The sequence below is a fragment of the Lytechinus variegatus genome, chromosome 2 (assembly GCF_018143015.1).
Source record: "Lytechinus variegatus isolate NC3 chromosome 2, Lvar_3.0, whole genome shotgun sequence".
In the NCBI taxonomy this organism is placed as follows: domain Eukaryota; kingdom Metazoa; phylum Echinodermata; class Echinoidea; order Temnopleuroida; family Toxopneustidae; genus Lytechinus; species Lytechinus variegatus.
Genome location: NC_054741.1, coordinates 71,946,339 through 71,965,669, shown reverse-complemented (window position 1 = coordinate 71,965,669; position 19,331 = coordinate 71,946,339). Strand labels below are relative to the sequence as shown.

Sequence of the window (19,331 nt, the reverse complement as noted above, 5' to 3'; positions counted from 1 at the left end):
GTTGTTTTTTTTAATTAAAGATTTGGAAAGGACGAATACTTCATTTATGTATTGATGAGTGACTGATTACAGGAACATATCACATAGGTTTGACTTCGCCCCTCCACTCCCCTTTACATGGGATATATACTGTAGGATTTGTTCTATAAAGTATGCTAATGATTGAAAAAGAAATTAACATGATCTTTGGAATCATTTCATGGTCATCATTCATGGATCTTACATGGATTTATGCAATATTTCTTGTTCAGTGGTTATAGTCCATCAAGGAAACGATTTTTTGATCCTGGTTTTATCGGACAAAAATCTTGTTTCATTGAAAGTATTTGTGTGACAGTAGGAGAAAGTCATGAGTAAGTAATTTTGCCATGTTGAGTTCCTTCTCTTGAATGAAAATGAATGATATAAGATTTTGTAATTCCTGCAAATGATAAATTCACTCCATATTTTGTCATGTAAAAAATATATCATTTGAAATAAGTGAATATTAAATCTCTATCATCTTTTTTCCTCTCTTTCCAGGAGCGCTGTCTTCAGATTCAGTAAGCCTCAGCCCATCGGTGGATTCCGTAGAAGATAAAGATGTTGATCCGGCCGTTATCAGACCTAACGATATCAACATCACACTCACAGATAATGGACAACATAACCCTTCTCTTGATTCACCACATTCTGCTACAACACCAAGCAGGGTATGTGGAGATGTGGTAAGGGATTCAAACTTTAAATTACCCCTCCCCCCATGCAAAAAATGAAGAAGAAAAAAGAATTGAAAAATAAGAAATAAATAAAGAAATGTTAACAAATGAATAAATAAATAAAATGAAATTATAACAAAAAAAAAACAGAATTCATCAATAAAAGATGAATAAATGAAAAAAAAAATTAGTTGTAATCAATAATAAAATAGAATAGATTAAAAATATAGAAAGATGGATGACTAAGATATAAAGAAATTAAAAAAATTAAAAGAAAAGTTTTTTCTCAGGAGCCAACAGATCTGAAAAAGTTGTCAGTGAAAGTTTTTGCAAAAAAGGGCCTCATAGTAACAAAAGTTTTGAACATTTTCAAATCCAACATTTATAAATGTGTTTTGAGATTTGAAATTAGCAATGCCCTCATGCTGATAAGATGCAGGGATGTAAATATGCTCTACTGTCCATTATATGAAAATCTACCTTTCTCAAAAAGTTTCTTAGATAATATAATCTTTTTATGGACTGTAAATGATGTAATAGAATGGGTTTGCTGAAAAGTAAAAAATCTATAGGTTAGTTCCACTGGTGCTCTACAACACCTTTACCAAAAATATTTCAAGAGTGCTTCCATATTAGAGCGGGCATTGACTCATTGCACATATATTTTCCTTTGATGTGTTGTTTCTTTGTATGGGAACAAAATGTGGTTTGCACTTTTTGGGGGGTGAATAGTATATCCTATATTGACGCTCATTGATAATAAATAGGCTAATTTGTCTGTTGTGGAATAGAGTTAGGAATATATAGGAAGATTGGAATATTGAATCCTGTGTTGGTAACTTGGTGGTCCAGAATAAAAAGTACAGTTATTATTGAACTGCTCTTGTGGCTTTTGGTAATGACTCGAGAAAACACCTGTATTATGTGTTGTGATTCATACCCTAGTTTTAATAGGTTTGATTCAGCTAAATGTAGTATCCTATTGGCAGTGATTTGAAAGGATACATCGGAAGTGGTCTACCCTCTTCTTTAGTAGAGAGAGAGGGCGGGGGGGGGGGGGGGTGTGCTAGGGATTGTTAGAACTTATATAACCCTTAGATGGTGACAGGACAGGGAAACAAACACTAAAAGTGATGGAGGTTTTGTATAAAAGAAAGGAGAATGAGCTTTTTTGTGAATTATAAGATAAATTAATTGGCTGAAATTGAAAAGCTCGCTATATCGTCTTCTGTCACATTTATCTAAGGTTTCATATTTCAACATACATGTAATTTTCAGGACATTGTTATGATTAATTTTTAGGTCTTTGATACCATTTTTACCGGGTTTACACAGTGACACGGCTCGGGGGTTCGACACGCGAGCCGTGCTCAACACAGCAATTTTATGCTGTGTAAAGCGATCAGTGTGATCCGCAAGCCGTGTCGAACACGGCTTTTTCGATCCTCCAAAATCGTAGGTTTCAACCCGCGAGCCGAGTCAGACTCTGCAATTTTTTCGTGTGTAAACAGAAAGCCGTGTCGAACTCTCTTGACCAGGTCACTGCGCGTGCTTTCACTTTTGGCATTGTTGTTGTTCGCACATACAAGATTCGATTCCGGCGGTGAATTTCCGGCGGTGAATTTCCCGCGTTTAATTTGCGACGTCATACATTTCTTCTTCCGTTCGAGATCCGCGAGCCGTGTTGAACTCTCCTTTTTATATGTACGTATAAACGCGATCTCTGATCCCTTCTTCGCAGTGTTCAACCCGGCTCGCGGATTCAACACCCGAGCCGAGTCAATGTGTAAACACGGTATTTGTTTGTTTGTTTACAGAATGATTCTATCAAGCTTTCGACACCAGAGGTTGAGAAGTTGAGTATCAGGAGACTGTTATTGGGTGGCATTCTGGAGAGCGAGCAAAAATACATCAAAAGCTTGGAAATTCTGCAAAAGGTAGGTATAAGAATGTGTCTCTGAACCCCCCCCCCCACAAAAACTCAATCATATTCAAGTAGTAGACTACTTATCGGTTCATGAAACAAGGGACAAAATAATCATCGAAATCTGCATTAATTTCCCTTACAGCTTTTCCCATTTTCTACCCTTGTCAATTTACCAATGCGTCCCTACTGTGGACTTTCTATAAAGAGATAGTATACCTCATTAGGCAATTTATACACATGCTGTGACCTTCACATATCATAATAGTGCATTGTCATTTTCACCTGATTAAATCCATATTTACTCTTTAATACAATATTATTATCTATCATCTCTCATTGCTGTGAATAATTACTGAAGTTTAACACTTGTATGCAAAAGCACTCCCACTTGAGTTTACACAACATTAAATATATCCTGCATACACCAAATTTTGGTGTATGCAGGATATAGTAGTCACTACTTCCTATTTTGTTCCACCGACTTTTCCCTTTTTCATTAAATTTAAGATTCAATCAGGTTTCATACATTTTTTTCTTAATTATAGTTCTTACATTGATTTGAATAATAAAGGCACATTAAAGGGGAATCCAACCCAAATAAAAACTTGTTTTTATAAGGAAAAGAAAAATCAGACAAGTTGATAGGTGAAAGTCTGAACAATATTGGACAAACAACAAGAAAGTTATGAATTTTTAAAAGTTGTAAATATTGGTAATCACTATACCCATGGAGACTTCAAATTGGCCGCATATGGGATGTCATAGTGATGTAAGGCAAGGACTATTCCTCCATGTACTCCAATACATATTTTGGCTAAAATGTCATTTTTCCCAAAAGTTTTATTTCAAATTATATTTTTCTTTCATGAGGACATAAAACAATATACTACCTGGGTTATATTTAGATTACTGCCCCAGGGGAATTGGTACTTTGGAGAAAACCACAAATCCCTGATAATAAAGTACATGGCCTATGAGAAAGTTGTCCTTGCCCCTTGTCATAATTTACTTACTGAGTTGCCAATTTGAAATATACATAGTATTAGTGATCTCAATTTTAAACCAGCTATAACTTTCTTATATCTTGTCCAATTTCTTTCAAACTTTCACCGTTCTGTTCGATTTATTTTTCTCCTTCCCGACACAACATTTTATGGCCAAGGCTGGATTCCCCTTTAAGTCAATACAAGATCATTATATGATACCAGGGGGGCGTTTCATCAATATTTTCGTCCGACAAGTTGTCAGATCTGACAACTTTCCTGGATTCTGATTGGTTGAGAAGCATTGTTACTATAGTAACTGTCGGATAAAACAGGACTTGTCAGATAAAACGTCCGACAAGTCCTTTCATGAAACGCTCCCTAGATCATTTTCATCATCACACCATTATTGAATATGAAAAAGAATAGTTAATTGCTGTTTCTTTTCGAAACAAAACTTGGGCTCGAGTCAATCCTGATGCAGAAAATTGTAAATTCTTAGGAATTTTTTTTCATACTGCAATGTTTAGCAACATTATTCTTTTGAGAAATGAATGATTTATCACCTAGATATAATCATACATTGTAAAGAGACATGGTGTAGCAGTTTATGATTGAGTGCCTGAGCTTGTACTGTGTACTGTGAATGTGCAATGTGATGCACAGATAAAACGAATACACGTCATTATAGGTCCAATTACACTGACCCTTCCCACTCAAAGGTTTCAATAATAAACTGTCAACATGATATCACAATAACATTTACTCCAAGGTTTTATTTAACTGACTGAATTTAATATTCAAACAAGCGAAATATTTCCTCTGCTGGCTTGCTTTCATTCTGAACAGTATTTTTTACCATTTAGTGGACATTTCAAGCATTGTGTATTTGTGTTATTGGATGAGTTGGTGTGTATTTGTTTTGTTTGTTTATTTTCCCGATTGTTCGCTTGTCAGTGTAGGATCAGTGAACAAATATAAAAGAAGGAATTTTTACAGTAGGAAAATAAAGCTGGTTATAAATAGTACAAATCGTCCAAGAGTCTGAAGTATTTATAAAGTAGTGTGCTTGGTTTTTGTGTTATGTTGCACAGTAGTATATTACACTAATTAGAGAATGTAAACATCAGTGAAGTTTCAGCTCTTCCACTATGTAGCTCCTTAAATGTGGATGTGAATATTAAGCTATTAAGTGCACATATATTTTCCCAATATTAGATTGAAAATGCAGGTTTTTAAAGAAAAAAATTGTAAATGGGATCATTTACGTGTAGGCTGGTTAAACATGGAGATGTTTGTGTTGGTAGATCACAAATTGTGCATTGTGCTAAATTTGTGATGTCTTTAATTTAGTCATTATTATGCAAATCTAAAATAGTTATTCAAAACACAGAATTACTGAATCAAAAGTGCATTTCAAATGAATTGTTGTTGGATCCTGGTGGGAAGTCACAATAAGAGGTTCTTGACTTTATTATGGAGATCATGTATCTTCTTTCACTTTTTATTTTGATAATAAAAAAAGTGAATCTAGGATCTCCTGAATGGGAGGGGCATAGAGCATTTTGAAACCGATTTATCTCAAGTCACCTTTCCTGCTTATTGATAAGGGAGGAGAGGAATTGAGGGAGGGGAAGGATATGAGTGTGGGGATGAAATATATAGAAAGAGGGCGAGAGATAAAGATGGAAGAAGGGGATAAGAACCAAGGATGATTGAAGAATATAGGAAGCTTGGTACCCACATCTAGTGCTTAAGTTGTACCCCTTCCAAAACTTGTTTCTGTAGATTCAGGTTTCAGGTCTTCACATTTTTCACTTATATTTGCCCCTATTTGCCCCCTCCCCCATAAGTGGCACCTAGGGCACTTGCCCCCTTCCCCCTGTGCCAGTGATGCTCTTTTAAACCACCTTCATGCAAATTTCTCATTTTGTATGATCCGGGGATTCCCTGTTTAGATTACAACTATTGTAGTATTTGGCAGGGAAGTGTAGGTAAGTACTTGGAGGATATTGCAACTTTGCAAAAGTGAAAAAGGTAAAAATTACTCATTAGTATTTCATCATTTAATGATGAATGACTTCATTTCTAAAGCTGAAATTGCTGAATTATAATATATATATAATGATGATAGGGGTATTCCTGATTGTGAATATTATTTCATACCATGTTTGGTAATTGTCATTTCCCAAAATGAATAAATCTCCGTTTTATTTTCATTCTCTCAACAGTATAAATGCGTACATTTATATGTGCCTTTCTGAGTCACTGTTATTTAGATAAATTTTATTCATAACAAGACATCCATCTACATGGTTAATTAGTGAAATAGTGATTTCAACATTTATATACAATGAATCGATGCCCTCACAAAGGAAAACATACCCTGATTACTCAAAAGATAAAAAAAAATTGCTAATACACTGGCATTCACTAAATCTGAGGGATGAAAGTTAAGAAATATGGCACAGGGTTTATTTCACTTTGTAAAAGAAAACACAATTGACAATAATTCATAACTTCTCCCATATGCCTCATGTATTTAGTTTTCTGCCAATTTGATACCATTACAAAACAATCACTATTTGTGACCTACACTGTCAAAAGTGTGCCTTTACCTGCAGTACACATATCGGGGAATTCGACATTTGAATTTGTGTGTTGAAGTTTGACTATCAAAATTGAATTTAATGTGTTATAGATATAAAAAAAATCCTTTCTGATTAAACTATGTGGATGTCTTTGATGGGGTCAAATTCTCAAAGGTCAGTTTTGACAACAAGTGTGCACAAGTACCCTTATTGCTGAATATGGTCACAACAGCCTGCAACATGATCTCCAATGATCAGTATCTGAGAGTGAATCTTCCTATCTCTGCATACATACAGGATCATGCACTATTGCTTTGATTATCCCATAGAGATACAGACTCTGTGATTATTCAAACCATTGGCTAATGACTCCCCTGTTATGACTGCATTCAAGAGACCATCGTCCTCTTGTATCTAACAGTACATTGTCACTGCGAGGCGGCAAGCCGTTTGGGTCAAGTGTTTAGGCGCTCAACTGACGCATGTTTTATGAGATGACTCAGCCTCATGGAGAGGACTGAAAGTAACTAGAGAGGTGTGACGCCTCGAAAGGGGGAGAAAATGACTGAGAAACGGAAAAAACTCTTCAGAGTTTGGAGAGGGATTAACGAAAGTGATAAAGTGGTGTCAAGTGATTACCTTTGTTTACAATAAATGTGTGGAGGTACTTCATAGATAATTTGTAATACTTATAGGATGTACAAAGTGACCTTTTAAATTTTATACTACGCTGTATCTAAACATCACTTTATCTGAACATCTCTTTTCTATAAATGCAATTGCTTGCATATATTCATGCATGGCTAAATTGATGGATAATACAAATTTTTTCAGGACAAATGTTTAATCATTCATCTTAAAATTGACAGATTAAGTTGTAATAGTGGTATACTTGCCCCTTTAAATTTCTGATTAGATTCTGGATTGATTGATATCAAATTAAAAAAGAATGAAGTTGTGACCTTTATACTCTTCAAAATTGTTGACTAAATTGCCCTCTTGCAAAGATTGAATTTACTTTCAGGAGATCCAGATTTATATTGTTCAGTCATCACTTTTGAATAATTTTTTTTTATTTTCCTTGAAATGATTGTTGTCAGTTAATATTTTATGTGTGGGTATTGTTGAAACAATCAGTCATGTGCAGCATTTGATCCAATGCCTTGATGGCACTTTCAATAAAAAGTAATACAATTACGATTCCTTGAAATCCTTATCATTTTCTGAGCCCCTATCACTATGTGATATCAAAGATATTCATAGCCAGTATTATCATTCCCCCCTCATATGATTGACTTGCTTGAATGAAATTAATTTGATTTTTTTCATTTTCTCTCCATCTTAGGTAATGAAGACTTTCAAAGCCAGCATCAGCACATCTACACCTGTAATGACGGAGGAAGAATATGACACCATGTTCTTTAGGATACCTGAACTCCTCAATGTTCATCGTCAGTTTGTCCATCACATGGAACCAAAGATGGAACATTGGACTCCGGAACAGATGCAGGGAGACTCTTTTAAACTTCTGGTAAAGAACAATAATTCAGAAATCATAATAGTTGCACTTGATTAATGTTGCGATACATTTCAATAAGTGCATTTTCATGATTAATATTTTGTTTCTGTTTTTGCTGTCCTCAACACAGATATGATATTAATAAATAGGATGTTAAAATAAGTGTAGTTTGTTCAGCAGTTTGACTTTTACTATCCCAAGGATTTCAAAGATTTATCTTCTTCTGGCTTGAAAAAATGATAAAAAGTTCATAAATGTCTTAACAAAGAACTGCAATATAGGGCATGCAGACCTTCTTTAAAATTCATTCAACTTCATTAATATATTCCACAATCAATCAAACTTTTTCTATATATTGTCCACTCTTTTAGAGATTGTCTGAGGTTTGTTAGCTTTATTAATAATGCCATGACTAATGAACTTCTACACCCATAGATGATAATGTGTACTCAGTTTCATCAACGTGTAGTGTAATATTCATACATGTTTCGTATAATTATGCTCTGTGCTCATATACAAATTGGAGCCAAGCTGCGCTTTTCGTAGAATTAGCACATGCCTGACTTTGCCGCTGGCCGTAAAGTGAATTCGTTTGGTTATTAACGTTGGACTATGCGCTGAGCTTTGGCATCAATTAGATTAATGAACCAACATGCCCGGCTATTGAGCTATTTGGCGGGAGGTAATTGGTGTATTAGCTGGCTGGCTGGATTAGGCGGGTGTTGCAATGTGTTATTGAACCCGATGTTACTTTTAAATGGAAATGATAGTAAGAGGGGGGGGGGGGAGAGAAGTACATATCAGGCAGACATGGATTACTGAACCCAATATAACATACCTTGACATCAGTTATGGAGACAGACAAACATGAATAGACAGAAGTGGACATGTCTATTATACAAATGACTTCAATTCATGTGAGGGTAGAAGGATTGTAAGAAACAGAAACTCAAGTAAGAGAAAGGGGAGAAGGAAAACCTAAAAGATATTAAGATATAATTTATTCAAAAAGTGGGGAAAAATAAGAAGCAAAAGAAGAAGAGGATGTAAAATGAAGTAATGTTTCATTGAGTCATGAACTGAAATAAATATACATGTATTCTTCATTTTCCTCTCGTGGTATTATTTAAATTACTTGTTTGCAGATAAAACTGTAGTCAGCTCTTAAAATATATGTGATGACATACCCTAGTTTGCCTTTTGTTCATTTCAAACCTAAAACAAAACTGAAATTTAGGGTATTGCCCAAATAGGTGTGACAACTGAGTCACAGTGGTATGATGGAGAGAGAGAGATGATTGTAATTTAGTTGCAGGATCATCTGCCTGGCAAAATATAACAAAAAACAAAAGACAATTTTGATGATGAAATTACGGACCCTTCGTGTGTTGTCTGTTGAAATCGGCAACCCGGCGTTCATCAATAAATGGTGAGATTCCGTGAGTCACTCATTACAGGCATCAGGGGGGTATTGTTCCTCGTTTACTTTCCTCCTCCCTAAAGTCATACCAGACGAGTTGGTGATGATGATGAGGGTGATGGGACCGGTGTGTCAGTCATTCTCTTCTCTTTGTTCTACTAATGAGTTTGTCCATCTCACTTTATCGCCTTTTGCCTCCTTGTCATTCTTTCTCCTCCTCTCTCTGTGTGCCTCTTTTGCCCCCTCTATTCCTCCTTGTCTCTCTGTTACTCTTTCTTTCTTTCTCTACATTTCTCTATCTCTCACTTTAAACTTTCCCTCACTTCGTCTCCTATTGCTTCCTTTTCCTTTCTTTCTCTATTTCTCTTTTTCTTTGTCTTCCTCTCTCTCTCTCCGTCCTTGTCACTCTAACTTTCCTCCGCTATAATCTCCTTTCTCATTTTCCCTCTTTTCCAATTTCCTTGATTCCCATGATTATAGGCTGAATCAACAAAAGAGAGAAAAGTCCACTTGTAAATATGATGACAGTCCTCCATACCAAGCATGGTCACTGTCACACAGAAAAATAGTCTCTGTCCACAGACTGTCCTAAATAATGGAAACCGTGAAATTCTAAATTGATGGTGCAGAGATGGATGGGAGACTGATAATTATTAATATTTATGATGCCAGTGTACATGTTAAGAGCATTATCTCATTATGTACAATCATTACATAATATCGTTCAGGGGGAGGAATGAGAATTAATTCCTTTCAACCAAGCTTTGAGGATAAATGAGTGATGAGATAGAAAAACTAGTTTAAAGAAGGTGTCATTATGATCCATATTATCATCAAGATTATCCTCATCGTTGTTGTCATCTGCATTATCATCATTATCGTTCACCCATCACTACCACCACCATCATCATCACCATCTTCCTCACCATCATCATCATCATCATCATAATCATCATCTTCACCATCACCATCATCACCACCATCATCGTCGTCGTCGTCGTCATCATCATCTTCACCATCACCATCATCGTCACATCATCATCATCATCATCATTATCAACGTAATATTATAATGTCTATTAAAAAGTTCTCCTGTCTCTCAGCAAACTTTCAATTCAATTTCAGTCCAAAATACTGAAGAATATGATTGTTCTCAAAATGTATACTGTGTGCAAACTGTGCACGTCTTGATGCAGGGCATGATTCCATTTTGTAGAATACCCCTTCTTAAATTCACAGAAATGGTCTGGATCATTACACTACCCTCATTCGTTAGAGGAAACCCTAATTAGCGTGAGGGGACCTAGATGAAAAATGTTTTAATGCAATGGACCGCAAAGCTAGATACCTCATTCGGAGGATAATATTTTGTGGTTTTAGACCAGTCCTTGATTGGAATGTAATTGGATAAAGAGATGGTCGATTTCAGAAACGAGGAAGGGGGGAAAAGACGGGAAGGGAAAACAGGTATATCAATATTTTCCGGGTATAAACAATATCAGTGGGGTTGTGCTATCATTGTTTGATTAGTTTCAAGGGATGAGGGATGACTCATGGAGGACCAAAATTAAATATGAAGTCGAGATGCTCTGTTTTGGAGGGAAATTGGCCTGATTGTTCCGAGCTCAGGTTTTCTGGAAAGCCATTGATATCTGGGAATATTAAGGCTGGCAAAGTTCAGGGAACTGGTCGAGCGTTGTCCTTGTTGTGCACGTTTAAGTAATTTGAAAGGAAATTATGAAAACAGAAACGATGAGGGTACTATGATGTCATATACTACATCATATTTCCAAATAAGGTAAATGACCATTCTCATGTGAGTATAATCCTGGAGGTAGAATATTCATGAACTGTAAAAAGTTATTTCTGTTTAATTTCTGCAATACCATTGCACAATCATGTCATCATTTAGGAGTTACATAGTTTTGTTTTGTTGTGTGTGTTCAGGATATGACATGAATGAATGATATGTTCAGGATATCTATCGTTATATGGGTCACAATAAACACTATATCGATTTATAGTTCAAATAAATGCCTCCTACTTTATAGACTTCTGTGGCCTTTATTTTTGAAATCCTTTTATCAATAGGATAAATTGATATTTCCTTCCCAATAGCATCAACTTATCAAATATTCTAGTGGTGGCATTGTCCATTATCATTACCGCACTTGTGGAAATCCTGATTCAATTTCACTCTTAATTTTGAATTAACTTTTCGAGTATAAAAAACTCTTATATATTTTGACTTTTCAATCCATCTCAATAATAAGATTTCAACCAAAGACAAGATTACAAACTCCTCTTATGAAAACATCATTGTAATACCGATAGACTTTTGTAATCTGAGCGGGCCTTTCAGTACGCATGAATGGTAACTTCTTCCTGTGCACGTCATAACTATTTATCACTCGCCCGTCACCCCAGTGCCAGCAAATTGCTTTTTGATATTCCACCCTGATAACCCTCTGTCTCTTTTTTTTTTTTGGTTGTCACCCCCCCACAGGCAAGCCATTTTGACATCCATGAAGAATACATCGCCAACTACAAGCGTGCCATGAGCACCTTACAACGCCTTCAAACCGAGAACGAGCTCTTCCGCAACATTGCCCAGCAGGCACTCAAACTGGAATCGGGAGAGATGTATACTCTAGAGGGTAGGTCTCGTTAGAATGGGTCACTCTTTTGTGTTCTCGCCAGTGATTTTCACTGACAAATTTGCTCTCCACCAATCAGAAGCAAGGATTTCAGTAGCATATAACATTTGTCAGTAAAACAAATCACTGACTATTTCTTTCATGAAATGCACCCCTTGAGAGGGCATCGGGGTAATATAATACCTGCATAATGCTTAGATACAATTCATGAAGCCCTATATAAAAAGCAGAATATGATAACTATATTACAGCAAAATCAGGTGGCTTTTCATTACAGAAGAGGGGAGGAGGAGGATCCCACAACATTACAGATTACAGATTTTACAGTAATATTACAGGTGCACATTGGTAACCACTTTCCATAACCCTCTTTCATAATATGCCTCAAAACACATTATTGCCCCAATATGGAGTAATATTGCAATATTCTGGGTCAAATAGCTGTAATATAAGGAGAATGAAAAATGATATTAAATGCCATTGAATATATGAAATTCATAAAATAGTCGCACTATTTAAAGGGGAAGTTTACCCTGAAGAAAACTTTGTTGTAGAAATAGCAGAAAAAATTGTAAAAAATATTGGTGAAGGTTTGAGGAAAATCCGTTAAAAAGTAAGAAAGTTATTAGAGTTCAAAATTTTGGATTTGTGACGTCATAAACGAGCAGCTGCCCCATGTGTTATGTAATATAAAATGCATGAATTTCAAATTTTGTATGGTTCCTGATGACTTAATTTTGTTTTCTTATCATGATCGGGTGTGAAATGATTTGTCTATTGATATACAAAAGTTACAGTGAAAACCATTCTCAATTTTCTGAGAAAATGACATTTCATTGATTTTTTACCATTCGCTATGTAGAAATGCTGCTCGCATATGACGTCACAAATCAAATAATTGAAATTCTAATAACTTTTTGATTATTTGGTGAATTTTTCTCAAACCTTCGGCAATATTTTTTATTATTTTTTCTGCTATTTTTACAATAAACTTTTTGTCAGGGTGAACTTCCCCTTTAATGTTTTTTGATAGCTGGAGTATATGAATGGGATAGATGGTGCAGTAGGTACATGTTACTCTAAAGAGGATATGAAGTAAGAGGAAGAGATAAGATAAGGTAAAAGAATATAAGAGAAGTAGTAAAATCAAGCCCCTTCCTGAAATGAGAGGAGTGGGGCTACAAAGGATAGATAGCATCCAGAGGTATTTCCATCTCGATAAAGTTATCACTAAAATGATCTTCAAACAGGAAAACACGGCAATACTAAAGTTTATTTATAGCAGATACAGCATCATAGTGTACATGTAGCATAGTATTATTATGGCCTCGTGTTTTTAAATTTTGTGGGAGATGAAATCATCTTCATGTGGATAACAATGATCACCTCAAACTTCAGCTTATTAGACGTACAATTGAAATATCATCGCTTGAATAATTCTATAAAAGAGTTTGAAAAGTATTGAGTTTTAAAATTTTAAGTGTTTCGTTTATAAAATATAAATAGATCTTTGTTAACATTTTTTTGTTGCATGAATAAATAACTTTGTGTACATTTTAGACTGCTTACATCTGCATTATATTGAAAATGATAAAATTTTGGTAGATGATTTGCCACAACTATATAGAGAGGCTTTGATTTCTGACTGTTTAAATGGTATGTTTTCAGCTGGGTGTTATTTCTTAACCATTCCTCATTTACCTATTTTAATGATTGCCATACAGTAAATTTAAATGTGATAAAAGATATATTGAAGATTATATTACTTAACCACCACAAGGATATTTTGGACTTGATTAGATAAATGCCACTATTACTTGAAACAGAAATTTATGATTTCATAAACATTTGCTCATCCACTTTAGGATATTACTGTCCAATAAATTTGATATGATACTAATTTAGAGGATTCCCCCCAAGCATCCCCAGGCAATCTTGAGTGTGGTGTCAGAGTCCCATGTTTTCCCTCTCTGATAATTGATGCCAACCACTCTGGTTTTGATTCATTGCAAGATGCGTAAGCCGGAGGTTATTTATGAATAATTATCTTGTTTCTGTAGCTCTCATTAGGGGGATATCGTAAGGCGAGCTGCGGCGATGATTGCGAATGATGCGTCCAAATTAGATAAACTTCTTTTGCTGCTCGTAATTCATTTGAAAAGGTCTGAACTGTATAGTTTTGATAAGAACTCTATGCATGTTTTCACTCATTTTGAATTGTGTTGCTGTAGGTTTATAGAGTTTTTCTGGTAGATAATAATTTCCAGGTGTATATTTTTCTCCCTACTTCCTTTTCAGACTTCCTATGATTTTTTTAACAGTTCGCTTTTGGCTGAAAATTCCAAGAAGTAAAATAATTTGATTTGAAGTTTGGCATAATGCTAAGAATACTGATATCAGAATTTTGTTTTCCTTCTCGCTTTGAGGTAGGAGTAAAGTCCAAATCAAGAATTTGATTGGACAAATCTTATTGGTTGGAATGTTCATATCAAATCCTGGTGGAATTTATTTGAATATTAGATCACAGCAGATCATATAGTGTCGTTTGGTGTAAGACAGGAAAACTAGAGCTGAAATTCTATTAATAAATCTAAACATATATTGAAATTATGAAGGACCTATTTGTTTATTAAAAAAAGAACATAAAAGATAGTAATCTGTAGTCTTAATATAGAATTGATTTCATTTTAATTTCTATTTAGTCTAATAATATATTTTCAAGGTCTGAATCCTTCAAAGACAAAAGTGCAAATAATTAGAGAGGCACGTATCAACTAAAACATGTGGATGTCATTCCAATAGTATGAATGGACAAGGAATGCTTAGTAGAAGTATTCAATTTTTGTGTCACAAGACAAACATACTGCTTTGTCTCAGTACTCCATTAGTCCTTTAGACTAAAGAATTTACAAAAAGATGAAAGATGGTATTAGCATACGGTGTATCTAATCTAGGAGCCTCTTTCGAGCTTTGCACAAACCCCTGTGCCAAGGTTGCGATAAATTTAGAACTGAGCCAAATATATGTGAGTGAATATTAGTCATAATTGTTGAAAATTGAATACATTTTATAATACCACGTGATCTACTCCTGGGATGTCTTTATTCAATGAGGAATTGAAAAATTGTGAGGAATGTCTGTTTTGAGTTTGGGGTACTCATTTTGATAACAGGGAGGCCTTTATTGAATGTATCTAGTTTGAAATACATGTATATTCCATTTTTGGGATTCAAGTTGTGAGATTGAATTGTTGAAGAAGTGGGCTCAAAGTGATCAAATGGGAATACAAGTTATGATACATGTGTTGTGTGCTGTTCCATACATGCCAAAGGATAAAGAATTGACTCCATGCTATTAGTTAAGACAAAGAGACGCAAGCACGGGAGTGCACAGTTCTCTCTGTATATTTCAGTAATTCCTTAATGTTGTGAGTGAAAGGATATTTGAAGAGCATTTCTTTGCAGTGGGCTTTTTAAAGAAATTTTTTCTCCAATGAATGTGACAATACTTTATTCACACCTTTTACAACTATGTATATACTTTACATTTACCACTGTTAATGTCACTAAATTACACAGTTTAAAGTCAAATTGAACAATGACAATCAGATTCCTGACCTGCATGCCACAGAAGCTAACTAATGGCTCAAGTGCAAAATTATATGTAGAAAATTTACCCTCATCAAGAGTATAGTAAGAAAGCAGGATTCAAAGAAATAGTTTAAAAAAAAACCATGAAACAGTTTCATAGTCATTCCATCTGTATTAATCCAATTTAAATTCGGTATTCAAAGGGTGAATGTGTTATATATCCAAATTACTTGCTCCCTTTATATGAGATGGGAGCAATTAAAAAATAACATGAATTGAAGTAAATTACATCAATATGATAAATCCAGCTTCATTGTTCTTTGACTCTGGGCAGCTGCACGATGTTTACCAAATAATCCGGCTTATTATCCTGGATGCGTGTATCTAATAGCTTCTATTTTAGAGATAATAGAAGTGCTATTCATGCTAATAAAGCATGCACAGTGGGACATAATTAATTAAACTCTTGCCAGAATGCCAAGCTTTTGATCTAATGAGCTCGTTTGATTTCCAGACGGAAGGAAAAATGGAGTGTGAAACAGGAGGCCCCTCTGCCGTTTTCAATGAATAAAAATAGAGTTCTGTGCCAAGTTTTCTCTCCTTATTTTTGTAGAGATTGATACACTAGGCTCAGTATCGTTAAGATTTAAGCCTCGCTTTAATGGATGAGGGATGCCTTATAAGAAGACAAAAGAGGTCCTGGTTGTGCTCCCCCATGTGTAACTAGGATAAATTTTAATTAAAATTAAGAATTGATGGCAGTTTCTGTATTTTATTGTATTGATGTTAAATGTAATCATTTAAGATTAGTGGCATAATCTCAGATACTTGTAATTATACTTTTATTTTAAAACATTACTGGTATACTGATATGTCTTTTTTTTCTTTAAAATTTACAAGAGATATTATGATGTTTATTATGACTGGTTATAGTCATTTTTCTTCTACCTTTGTTCTCATTTTCAGCTATGCTATATAGCCCCCTCCAAGGGATCACCAAGCTAACAATGATACTCAATGTAAGTATTCCTTCACAAGTTACATACTCACTAGTAGTCACCAAAATACCGTTTTTTTTGTTAGAGGTCTCAGGTCATCAATATCTATTAAAATGATGGTTTAAAAGATGTTACAGAATTGATAATTTCACCGGTGTTAGACACAGAGAAATTTGTGAGTAGACTCCATAATATATATTAACATACTTGTCAGTATAATGGCCTGTAAAAACCTATAACACTGACATTTTTCTGTTCGAGTTCATGAATGCTCGTGATTAATTTCTTTATATTTGTAACCTATTGACCTGTAAAATGATGGATATCAAATATTAGAATTATTGAATTCAATTTAATATAATTCAATTTCAGTCTTATTGTGATAAATCGGATACATGACAAATGTTCAGAGATCATATTTTCACATTTACAAGGAACATGGAATTCTTTGATGACAAATTGTTTTAAAAGCTACACATCAAAACGATGCAACTTAGACACCACATAAAGAAAAAAATTAGCGGTAGGCTAATTATTCATTTCAATAGGTTTGCACATTTATTATTGAACTTTCACTACATGATGTGCACTCAAGCTGGAAATTGGAATAATGGTTCTCGCAGCCTCATTAATGTTTGTCGTCTAAAACATAATAATTTTCCTGAGGTGAACCAAAACTCATCCATCACGTTTGGTTTGTCACGACACAGCTGTGGAAGGTGGACTGAGTCACAAACGTGCAACAAAAGTAATTTGAGAGGGCGTAACGAGATGATGAATAAGTGTTTAAAAGTTTTTCAGGTTCCTCCTATCTCTGACTGTTGCTCACACTAGTTTATGTATTTTTTTGTCTCATGAATCACTTTTGTTTCACTTTATAATTTTATATCCGTCTGTCAGTCTGTTTGTTTCTCTTTTTCTTGTTTGCCTTTTTGTCATTTGTCTCTTTGTCATTTGTTTCTTGATACCATTATCATCATCAAGACATCATCATCATCATTGTCATTATTATTGTCATTGTCATTATTGTCATGGCCATGTCACTATCATTACCACCACCACCATCCTCATCGTCATCATTATCATCATCATCATCATTGTAATCATCATCTCATTCATCATCTGTCTCCCCCTTCACATGGCCTCCCCATCCCGAGGAGTATCAATGAGATGAGTGTCTTATAGTGAAAATATTACTTTATCAATTAAGTTTGACCATTGGAATTTGACTCATTTTTAAATAAAATATGACTAAAATACTGTAAATTTGATATAAAGTTTGTATGTTTTTGTTCTGGGATCATGGAATTCACCTAGTAACACCTATTATTTGCATTCATCAATAAATCCAAGCTCTTGTCAATACTATAGCAACCAATCCAATGAAGTTGTGTTATTGTAGCATTCTTATATTAATGCCAATCCAACATAGTTTCTTCTGTAGATCATGCCTTGTTCTAAAATGAATATGAGCAGATCTCCTGTATGAGCCCTGGAAATCCAGTTTCAGTTGTGGAGGCAGACAGTGAGCGAGGAGTGGGCTTACAACCCATCAGGAATTTACACATAGAAACCAAAAGTTTGCTCTTCTCACCAGCTGCCTCAATAGAGGTCATGTTCTCACTTGCAAATATGAACGTTTTGTGTAATTAGAAGCAGAATTTTATTCCAAACATCTTTGAAGTGAATAAAGTCCTTCAGTGATTAACAATGGTTAGTGACCATTTAAACTCTACTTAATTTGAATCCTAAAGATTTGTTTTCAAATCTCAATAGATTTAAATTAAAATTTTAAAGGTTTAAATCTAAATTCAGTGTTTGCATGGTCATTAATGAAAGCTCAATTGGATTTTTTTTAATTCCATGAAATTCTGAGTGTATGATGTACAATCATTCTCTTGGCAATCCTGATTTGGCTATTGGGTGAAATTAACACATGATAGTACAATATTCTTGTTATTTTAGATTTCAGAGACAATGTCTGAGAATATTTAGAGAATTTAGATTCAACTCTAATTCAGTTTTCTTCAGGAATTTTAACAAAATCGCAGAGGCTAACAATGTAAAAAGTTCACAATAATATATAAAAACATGTAGGTATGAAGACAGCAAAAATGTACAAGTTAAAAAGTATAAAATTCATAAATCATTATACTTTGTGAAATAGTGTGCATTTACATCACTCTAATTTTATCTTCTACATATATTTTTGTCTTTACAGAATAAAACCCCCCAATAATTTGGCAAATGGGAAAATTAAATCATGCAAACATGATGTAGAGTGGTGAATAGTATTATACATAGATTGGGTGTAGATCTTTTTCTCATGCATGGCATCTTAGAGCTCGAGCTCAGATCAAAGTGGATATTGATATTTACTAGATATTAAAAGGGATAAACTGAAGAGCTTGGGGAAAAGTCACCTTTCAACAGCTGAGACCAAAGGAGGAAAGAAAGATTACCTCTCAATTAAAAAAAGAATATACTACTCTCAAGATTTTTTTTCCAATTCATTATGTATTTGATGGTCAATCAGCTGGTGATATAGATATCTTGTGAAGTGACTCTTCTTTTAGTAAGGAATTTCTGGATATACTCCTTTATTTCCTGCGGATATCTCGATGGATAGGCCTGAATAATCTCACTTTCCTTGCGTATGAGAGGAGCAAAGCGTGATTAGAACATTTAATCGGAAAGGGAACCCGGGGATTCTGATTTATTACATCCTAAGCGGTCAGTTGGGCTGTTGAAACATCAGATTTATGTGCTCTTATTTAAGTCAGTGATCTGTTGGTTGGGGATGTCGTGTTACAGCGTCAGTTGTGCTCATAAGTTGAGTGAACCCCAAAAGAAAGTCACTCCTTTATGCTGAATGTTGATTGTAGACAACAACTCTGCAATGTTTGGCGAGCCCAGAGAATCAAACTCTATTGAATGTAACATTATTA

General features: G+C 34.6%; 1 protein-coding gene across 4 annotated transcripts in view; it reads left to right on the top strand.

Moving 5' to 3' along the window:
* LOC121408906 (active breakpoint cluster region-related protein-like) overlaps nt 1–19,331 on the top strand; it is an 83,088-nt gene that overhangs the window by 23,622 nt on the left and 40,135 nt on the right. For 2 of the 4 annotated variants that reach the window (XM_041600614.1, XM_041600615.1), the window contains exons 2-6: nt 523–707; nt 2,516–2,635; nt 7,545–7,730; nt 11,645–11,795; nt 16,352–16,404. In XM_041600614.1, coding sequence (XP_041456548.1) covers nt 523–707; nt 2,516–2,635; nt 7,545–7,730; nt 11,645–11,795; nt 16,352–16,404 — 695 coding nt within the window. Of the gene's footprint in view, nt 1–331; nt 354–522; nt 708–2,515; nt 2,636–7,544; nt 7,731–11,644; nt 11,796–16,351; nt 16,405–19,331 lie in introns of those variants that run through there. The other 2 variants (XM_041600618.1, XM_041600617.1) reach the window with 2 other exon arrangements.